The 10,395-nt window shown below is 39.5% G+C and overlaps 1 protein-coding gene across 1 annotated transcript; it reads right to left on the reverse strand.

Moving 5' to 3' along the window:
- Positions 1 to 6,492: 6,492 nt before the first annotated feature.
- On the reverse strand, positions 6,493 to 9,578 carry LOC109899641 (serum amyloid P-component). The gene is made up of 3 exons (XM_020495059.2): positions 9,450 to 9,578; positions 9,225 to 9,295; positions 6,493 to 7,327 (listed from the first exon to the last, which is right to left on the reverse strand). The coding sequence occupies exons 1-3, from the start codon at positions 9,455 to 9,457 to the stop codon at positions 6,696 to 6,698; spliced, it is 711 nt and encodes a 236-aa protein (XP_020350648.1). The 5' UTR covers positions 9,458 to 9,578; the 3' UTR covers positions 6,493 to 6,695.
- Positions 9,579 to 10,395: the final 817 nt, after the last annotated feature.

Here is a 10,395-nt window from a genome sequence, read left to right on the forward strand (position 1 = left end):
GTATAAACACCATGGGACCTCACAGCCATCATACCGCTCAGGAAGGAGACGTGCTCTGTCTCCTAGAGATGATCGTACTTTGGTGCGAAAAGTGCAAATCAATCCCAGAACAACAGCAAAGGACCTTGTGAAGATGCTGGAGGAAACAGGTACAAAAGTATCTATATCCACAGTAAAACAAGTTATATATCGACATAATCTGAAAGGCCACTCAGCAAGGAAGAAGCCACTGCTCCAAAACAGCCATAAAAAAGCCAGACTACGGTTTGCAACTGCACATGGTGACAAAGATCATACTTTTTGAGAAATGTCCTCTGGTCTGATGAAACAAAAATAGAACTGTTTGGCCATAATGACCATCGTTATGTTTGGAGGAAAAAGGGGGAGGCTCGCAAGCCGAAGAATACCATCCCAACTGTGAAGCTTTGCTGCAGGAAGGACTGGTGCACTTCACAAAATAGATGGCATCATGAGGGAGGAAAATTATGTGGATATATTGAAGCATCATCTCAAGCCATCAGCCGTTAAAGCTTGTTCGCAAAGGGGTCTTCCAAATGGACAATGACCCCAAGCATACTTCCAAAGTTGTGCTTAAGGACAACAAAGTCAAGGTATTGGAGTGGCCATCACAAAGCCTTGACCTCAACCCCATAGAAAATTTGTGGGCAGAACTGAAAAAGCGTGTGCAAGCAAGGAGGCCTACAAACCTGACTCAGTTACACCAGCTCTGTCAGGAGGAATGGGCCAAAATTCACCCAACTTATTGTGGGAAGCTTGTGGAAGGCTACCCAAAACGTTTGATGCAAGTTGAACAATTTAAAGGTAATGCTACCAAATACTAATATTTGGTGTATGTAAACTTCTGACCCACTGGAAATGTGATGAAATAAATTAAAGATTAAATAAATAATTCTCTCTACTATTATTCTGACATTTCACATTCTTAAAATGAAGTGTTGATCCTAACTGACCTAAGACAGGGATTTTTTACTAGGATTAAATCTCAGAAAAACTGAGTTTAAATGTTTAAATTTCCGACTTCAACTGTATATGCAGATGATACAGCCATATATTAATGTGCTCCTTCTCTGGTTCAGGTTGCTGAAGAGCTCCAGACTTCTTTTCATTCACTACAGGCCTCCCTTTATGATCTCAAACTGGTCTTGAATGTACACAAAAACAAGTTCATGACCTTTACCAGAGTTCAAACTCTGCCAGAGAAGGTTAGCATTGTCACATCTGGTGGCTTATCTGTTGAAAAAGTGTAATCCTACAAATACCAAGGTATATGGTTGGATGAGAAGTTGTACTTAAAAGTTCATATGGATAATCTTGTGAGGAAGCTTAACTTGAAATTTGGTTTTAATTTTCGTAATAAGGCTTGCTTCCTGCTTATGGCTGGAAAGAAGCTTGTTCAGGCCACTTTTCTCTCTGTAATTGATTATGGTGACTTGTTGTATATGCATGCAACCTCCTCTGTCTTACCGAGACTGGACTCTGTTTATCATGCATCCTTGCGCTTTATTACAAATGCCAAGTCAATCACCCACCATTGCACCTTGTGCCAAATGGTAGGTTGGCCCTCACTTTATATGTGCAGAAAGCTACAATTGTATGTGTTCATCTACAAAGCCCTTTTGGGTAAACTCCTGTAATACCCGGTCTGCTAGGTGGTTGCTACTTAAAGTCCCCAGGACATTCACAGTATTTGGCAAGACTGCCTTCTCTTCTTGTGCACTAGAGACATGGAATAGTCTACAATCCATGCTTCATCTAGATATGTTAGTGCCACTGAATGAATAAAAAATATTAATGGAAGAGTCTGTGTAAATGCTTTTTTTAGGCTGGATCATATTGTATTGCTGTATGTTTTTATTCAGTTATGTATTGATTGTTGCTGCTTTGGCTAGGTATCCCTTGAAAAAGAGACTTTTCCTGGTGAAATAAATCTTAAATATTTTATTTACATATTTTTGTATTTATTTCATGTAATATTTTATATTCTTGTCTATTATTGTTCTGTACTATCTCATGTATTTGTAATTTGTGTGTGGACCCCAGGAAGAGTAGCTGCTTCATGTGCATTAGCTAATGGAGATCCTAATAAACTAAACTAAACCATGTAGATCTATGGAAGGGGGTGAGGAGCATGAGCCTCCTAAGGTTTTGTATTGAAGTCAATGTAGCCAAAGGAGGACAGAAAATAGCTGTCCTCTGGCTACACCATGGTGCTATCCTAGATGGTGCTGTTGAGACTGTCGAGACTATTGCAAAACAGTTTGTTTTATTCAGGTGTTTGACTTGACTATATTTAGTATAGTTGTCACATCCTGACCTTAGTTCCTTTCGTATGTTTCTATTTTAGGTTGGTCAGGGCGTGAGTTGGGGTGGGCATTCTATGTTTTGTTCTTGTGTTTATATTTCTATGTGTTTGGCCTGGTATGGTTCCCAATCAGAGGCAGTTGTCAATAGTTGTCTCTGATTGAGAACCATACTTAGGTAGCCTGTTTTCCCACTCTTGTTTGTGGGTGGTTATTTTCAGTTTCAGTGTTTTCACCATACGGGACTGTTTCGGTTAAAATAAATATACATCATGAACACGTACCACGCTGCACTTTGGTCCTCTTCACTTTCTTCAACCCACGACAGCCGTTACAATAGTTCTATCTGAAAAAGAATACATTTTAGTAGGATGTGGTGGCTCCTCTGTGGAGGCTCCTCTGAGGAGGGGCCTCTACTGATGTGTGGGGTGTGGGGTGTGGGGTGTGTGTGTGTGATAGAATTATTGTCAACCTAAAATATTTTCATATAATCATAAATACAGTTTATGGGTTTTATACAAATTGTCTGTATAAGTAGCCTCTAAAATCAGATCAGCACTCCTTCTCTGAGACACTTTGTGGCTACGGACCCAGGTCAGTTTACCCTCACTGAGCCACTAAATGGAATGTCACTTCTTGGTGTGAGATGGCCACATACACAAAACTAACTTGGTATAGTGGGACCACATCTCTCAAACACCAATAAATTATCAACTTGGATTATTTAGGTTTAGATGGCCATGTCCCCATGCCGTGAGTCCTGACCTACAAAAACAATGGTGGTCAATCTGTAAATTTGATTGGTGGATTCCAATAAAGTATTTAAGTGTGTGTGTGCGTGTGTGTGTGTGTTTGTGTGTGTGTGTGTATATGCTTTCATGTGAGCGAGACACTAATCAATCCAGGATTTTTACCTCCAGTATCTTCCTCACTATCACTGGAAGCACAAACACTGAATCCTTACATGTGTCGTTTGGAGCCGGGGACAACCAGAACACTGTGTTTTATCAGTGTGTAGTGACAGGTCTGATAATACTGCCTCCAGGGCAGCCTGTCTGAAAGCTGAGATGGACACTGTCCTCCCTCCTAAACTCATCTCTTTCTCTCCCCTCTCTCACCCACTCCATCTCTATTCCTGTTTAGCAGACTACATCTATCTTCCTCCCTCATCTCTCACCCACTCAGTCTCTCCTCTCCCCTCTCCACTCTACCCCCTTTTCCCTCTTCCACCCCTACCTCACCTCCACCTCTCTACACACACATCCCCCTTCTCTCACCCCTTCCATCTTCCCTCTCCACCCCTCTGGACACAACCCCCTCTCTCCCCCCCCCCCCCTCTCTCTTTATCTTCCCGTATTATCAGGGGAATGTGGTCGGGGAGGTCAGGGCTGCTGCTCAGGGTCAGAGGTCAAGCAGTGGAGCGACCAGTTTCTCACTCTTTCAGACTTTAATGAACCCCTTCAGACCTGGTTTATCTGGCACTGGGGTCTGGGGCAGTGGTGTACCGCAGTTTCGCCGGTCCCCCACAACTTCTTAGCACCGGTTATGAAGTTTATGATATGCATATCACCCTCCTGTTTTTATTGTAGTTTTATTATACTCTCCCATCGTTCAGGAACAGCTTCTCCCTGACTGGGGATCAGCCAGCATTTCTTCATCAAGCCTGTAGCATTATTAGACATGTGTCCAGGACGCCAGGATGCCAGGATGTGAACAGGGCTCGCGGCTTGCTAAGGCGTTGTGGATGGGGATAAAGGAAGGTCTTGATCTGCGAGCTACGATTCAGAGGATTGCCAGTTCAAAACACTTTTTTTTTTTATTCTTCTGTTTTAACCCTTTAGCAAAAATGTACCCTTGGAATTAATGCCTAAACTTAAATATCAACCATTTACACAGAGTGTAAACAGACAGTCACTGAGAACAAGCAAACCAGTAAGATGAGTGAAGTATGGAGTAGTATTGTTTTTTTATACTCAAATATGCATAAATGCACATCTCGAATGGCTTATTTTGACCAATCTCTTTATTTACTGACATGGACGCACTTTGATCAACTTCTATAGATAGAATGATTCAGTTAGTAGGATGACATGTTAAATCATTGAAATTGCTCAATGATTTCAACATTATCTCATTGCATTGTTGACCAGCAAATATTGCTCAAATGTCCTAACCCTTAGTTGGTGTTTGTTTGGGTTTGTACTGTATATGTCTCTGAAAACACAAATCCCCCCCCCCCCCCACACAGATTTTTAAACAAGAAAATAAGATCTATAACACCAAATAGGTGAAAATTGTGTTGTGTTATATGATGCAAGAAAGCACTTTACAATGTATTTTTAATTTTTTTTAATCAAATGTTATTACCATACAGAGAATCAGACAAAAAGTAGTATTCAGACCCTTTGCTATGAGACTCGAAACTGAGCTCAGGTGCATCCTGTTTCCATTGATCGATCTTGAGATATTTCTACAACTTGAGTCCACCTGTGGTAAATGTAATTGATTGGACATGATTTGGAAAGGCACACACCTGTCTATATAAGATCCCACAGATGACACTGCACGTCAGAGCAAAAACCAAGCCATGAGGTTGAAGGAATTGTCTTTAGAGCTCTGAGAGAGGATTGTGTCAACGCAAAGATCTGGGGAAGGGTACCAAAAACTTGTTGCAGCATTGAAGGTCCTCAAGAACACAGTGGCCTCAGCCAAACTGAGAAATCCGGGGAGAAGGGCCTTCGTCAGGGAAGTGACCAAGAACCAGAAGGTCACTCTGACAGTGCTCTAGAGTTCCTCTATGGAGATGGAAGAACCTTCCAGAAGGACAACCATCTCTGCAGCACTCCACCAATCAGGCCTTTATGATAGAGTGGTCAGACGGAAACCACTCCTCAGTAAAAGGCACCTGACAGCCTGCTTGGAGTTTGTCAAAAGGCACCCAAAGGACTCTCAGATCATGAGAAACAAGATTCTCTGGTCTGATGAAACCAAGATGTAACTCTTTGGCCTGAATGCTAAGAGTCACGTCTAAAGGAAACCTGGCACCATCCCTATGGTGAAGCATGGTGGTGGCAGCATCGTGCTGTGGGGACGTTTTTCAGTGGCAGGGACTGGAATGTAACGGCTTTCTTCTATCTCCTCCTCGGACGAGGAGGTGTAGCAAGGATCGGACCAAAATGCAGCGTGGCTATTGCAATCCATGTTTATTAAATAAATAAAGAAACACGAACTTTACAAAAACAATAAACGGAATGTGAAAACCGAAACAGCCCTATCTGGTGCAAACACAAAATACTAAGACCAAGGCGTGACATGGAAGACCAGTCAGGATAGAGGGAAAGATAAATGGAGCAAAGTACAGAAAGATCCTTGATCCTTCAAATATATATAAATGTGCAAAAAAAAATCTATTTTTTTTAATCACTTTGTCATTATAGGGTATTTCGTGTAGATTGATGTTTATTTTTAATACATTTTAGAATAACTGGTCTGAATTCGTTCCGAAAGCACTGTATATTTTTTGATATTATCCTTTATTATTTAAAGAGAACTAGGATTTCTGGTACCCCTGGGACTTTTGGGAACATTACCAGAGCTTGCAACCCTAATCGACCAGTGCAGGATCATCTCCTTTGCTCAGTATTGAAGGGAAGCTATTCTTCAGCACTGTAGCTAGGTGGCTGGTAGACTTCCTCTCCCACAACAGCTACATCGATACTGATGAGATGAGAGAGATGCCAGACTTGGCTCTCACACAGTCACATGTAGAGCGCGTTCCTCTGTCCAGGCGTTGCTGACGCATGCCACATCTTAAAACGCCTTGATAGGTATTTTACATCAAATGTTACAGCAATCTGCTGCCCGATGACACAGTCAATTACGTGGCACGAAACTATTGGTTGATGCATGCAACGTCTGAGCAGGGGAAAGCGACCTACAATGTGGTAGCTACAGGACCAAAGTAACAGAGAAGTTTAGCCTCACTTCATGCATTTCTGAGTCAACCTTTAGTTCTTTAAAGCTAGAATCCTTTTAACACTAACAAAGCGGTCACCCCACCTCCGATTTGGTAAAAAGCAGAGGGATGGGCCTGGAGATCAGTAACCACTCTCAAATTCATAGACAGAGCCATGAAGGCAGAGCTATGGATGCAAGGACTGGTCATCCATAATAACAGCATTATAGTTTTTGTTTATTTCTTTTTTATGTCAGCAATGAGTCATGAGCAGAGAAAATCTGCTGATTCAAGACATAAACAACAGTATGACACAGCAGAATCTGTTACATTCTCTACTTGTAAATGTGTATTCAGTCAATTTTCAGGAACCAACTAAATATAGAAGAATGCTGATCACATCTGAGCAATTTTTTTTGCTAATAATTATAACATTCATTTCTCAAATCACTTTTCTCTATGAACACTTTTCCCTCAATACTGAACTGCAAGTCTTTCCAGTTGAGAATATTTCCTGGATTAAATCTATTCAACTCCATATACATTTGTATTTCACAGGGAGAGATGACACTGTCCCAGAAGTGGACGTCAGTAACTTCCCCCACAAAGGATTGTGAGGCATCAAAACCTCCGCCATAACTGTCTTGCTCTTGAACTAACATTATACTTGGTGTGCCAGTTACAGATGTATCAGGTTTAAGAATCCTCCGTGCACTTCGCTTCCCATTAACCCACAGCTGGGTCAGACCAGTTTTAGAGTCCCAGGTCCAGCAGATGGAGATCCATTCATTTTTTGAATCTGGCAAACTGAAGAAATCCAGTATATCTCCCCTGATATGCACTCGGTACACACCCATGGAGCGTTTGTACAACAACAAATCATTGTCATGAGACTGGGTTGCCAGAGAAAAAAGGGACTGGCCTCGTTCTAGCTCAGAGTTGAACCTCTGACACATGGTCATAGCAGAAATGGGCTTTGAGACGTTGGCATGGAGCTTTACGTGTGAGGTGCTTGTCGTCATTGGGATTACGAACACCTTACCTGAGAGATCTGTAGGACATGGAGAGAGTCAAACTCACCATTAAATAATGTTAAAACAAACCTGCAAGTCAGTCCAATGCGAGTTAGTAGTCACAATATTAGAAATGTTAAGACTTTACGTCCAAATCATCTCAAATGTATTGTGTAGCTCGATGAAGTTACTTCTAGATTAGCCCAAACATTTTTAATATCGGGACTATTGACTTGCATCGGATTTGTGCCACAACTGCAAAAAAAGTTTTGGTAACTGCAGACCTGGGTAGAAAATAGTTGTATTTTGTAGTTTATTTGTAAATACAAACTTTTCAAATGCTTGAGGTAGTCGAATATAGTTTATATAGCGTTTCAACTAAAGGCAAAAGAAATGCAGGTCTCAGAAAATTATTTTGTAATACCTCTCATAAAACCAAATCATATTTGAAGGTATTTGAATATGTGCAAGTCATATGAAAACAAAATAAACCATTATTTGATGGCTGCCAAATATTTGATGAAGAACCAAAAAACTACAACAGTTAGTTGAACTAGTCTAAATATATGATTATAAGCACATGGTTTGGAGAGCTTTTAGATATGCATCTTCAAAATGACTAATAATTTTATTTTCATAAAGAGTGAGACATAAGGTAATTCAGTATCACTTGACATCAAGTTCCAAGACATGTGTAGTAACTTTCTGATTGTTACAATAGCAACAGTGTTGCTACATAGGACATTGGACATTGTTTCAGAATTGCATAATGGAATTATTACATAAGTGGAATAAGGAACAGTCACTATTCCTAGTAGTTACAAAGATTCTCAGCTCATTGCTATGCAATTACCAAAGTATTATGCATCAACATGCTAATAATAAAAGTTGCTCCAAAAGTAGTAACAGTTTTATTACAGAGGCACAAGAACAGGTTTATGTTAAGTGTTATTGAGAATGCTAACAGTAACAATATATGTCTATCACGTGTCGAAAGGAAACTAAATATCCCAAAACTGTCTTCTTGAATCGACTACAGCCAAGGTAGGTGGACAATCCTGTTAGTTTGTATTCTGAATAAACTATCCCTTTAAAGTTGGTATAGTGTGTGTTTGAAACAAGAACACACCCTCAGGTGACAAAGGGGTTCAAAGTTGCTTTTGCTAAGCATCCAACTTGCTGTTTGCAAATGGCTTTGAATTGAACCTTGAACCTTTTCAGTGGCATGTTGAAAGAGTCAAACAGTAAAGTAGTTGAGTATAACAACTTACTTATACTTACTGCGTCTGTAACAAAACATAATTTGTTAATTGGTTTGATTTATTATGTACACCTGAGGAAATGGACATTCAGGAGAATGGACCTTTACAAAATGTTCAGATAGAAATGTATTGTGTAGATCAAATATGACTGTCAGATTGAAGATTGGAATAGTATAGGAGATTGTGTGTGCTCTATTTATTTATGCCATTAGTTGAAGGCAGCCAATCCAATAGTTTTAGAAAAGTGGTCACTTCCTGAGATCTGTATTCAAATAATTATTTTAAGTAGCTGCTTTCTTAGATCTGTATTCAAATAGTTTAAAGACATAGTTACTTTCTGAGATCTGTATTAAACTAGCTTTGAAAGGTAGTCACTTTCTGAGATCTGTATTAAACTAGCTTTGAAATGTAGTCACTTTCTCAGATCTGTATTCAAATAGTTTAAAGACGTAGTTACTTTCTGAGATCTGTATTCAAATAGTTGTAGTCGTCTCCAAAGTAACTATTTGTTCCCCCTGAAAAATAGTAGTGTTCACAAAACATAGTTTAAACGTTATTCCAGGTCTAAGAAACAGTGTCAAAGTAAACTAAACCAAAGCATGGATTTCTGTCAAACCTTGCCTATAGACTGTTACCAGGGTATGAATAAAATCTCTCTCAAAGAAACGTTCACCTTGAAGGTCACCATAACAGCCATAGATCAGGACCAGCAAAAACACCAGCTTCGTCGTTAGATTGAGTGCACTGTAGAAAGAGAACAACAAATCACTGAATGTATCACACTTACTATTATTAAATCAGTTTTCAAGAACCATTTTGAGTTCTTTGCAAAAAGAAATGTATAAATGATGCTGAATTGACTGTGGAGTTCACAGAAGTCATCGGGATTGAAAATTACCTCTCCATATTTTTGGGAATCCTGATGAAGGGAAGCAAACCAGTTTCACCTGAAACCTCCTCTGTTTTCCTCTTTTTAAATCAACGGTTAGCAGGGGTGTAATGATTCCTGACCAATGGGGAAGAATACATACAACTCCCACTTGGGTCATCAGTGTCATCATCAGAATTTGAATCTGGTTGTTAATGTTTATCAGTCAGATCCAATCAAACCTGCAAGGTTATTCATCTCTGTTTACACAACAACCTGTGTAGACACACACTGGGAAAAACACTGAAAATAACAAACTTTGCACTTTGCACAGAGTTCATCTGCATACACATTCTAAAATAAAGACACCAGACAATTAGTATGAGATAGTATTGCACTACTATTATCAGAGCTTCTTCTGTTTTCTTTCTGGCATCAAACATATTCACTTTAATGCACAGGAATACTGATTTGTACAATGCCTTTTAGAGTGAAAGGTGCCATGTATATACAATTATGACCATTGTCATTGTAATTTATAAAACACAACATTATCAATACCTGGTGAATGATTATTGCTTTTGTTTTGCTAGCAGTTAAATTAACTTGTTTCCTTTAACACTTTTTCCCCAGGAGTGAAATAATTATTTGAACACAGATCTCAGGAAGTGACCACTTTTCTAAAACTATTGGATTGGCTACCTTCAACTAATGGCAGGGCTGCATCTGGAACTGCATGTTGAAGTTAGAAATATAATAAATAGAGCACACACAATCTCCTATACTATTCAAATCCTCAATCAGACAGTCATATTTGATCTATGCAATACATTTCTATCTGAACATTTTGTAAATGTCCATTCTCCTGAATGTCCATTGCGTCAGGTGTACATAATCAAATTCAACCAATTAACAAATTATATTTTGTACAGATGCAGTAAGTATAAATCAGTTATTATACTCAACTACTGTACTG

The sequence above is a fragment of the Oncorhynchus kisutch genome, linkage group LG11, assembly GCF_002021735.2.
Source record: "Oncorhynchus kisutch isolate 150728-3 linkage group LG11, Okis_V2, whole genome shotgun sequence".
Lineage (NCBI taxonomy): Eukaryota > Metazoa > Chordata > Actinopteri > Salmoniformes > Salmonidae > Oncorhynchus > Oncorhynchus kisutch.

What these genes read in the sequence shown, in the direction of transcription:
- LOC109899641 (XM_020495059.2), bottom strand. An exon ending in CTGTTATGGTGACCTTCAAG is followed by an intron (nt 7,328 to 9,224) that starts GTGAACGTTTCT and finishes CATGTCCTACAG; the next exon opens with ATCTCTCAGGTAAGGTGTTC.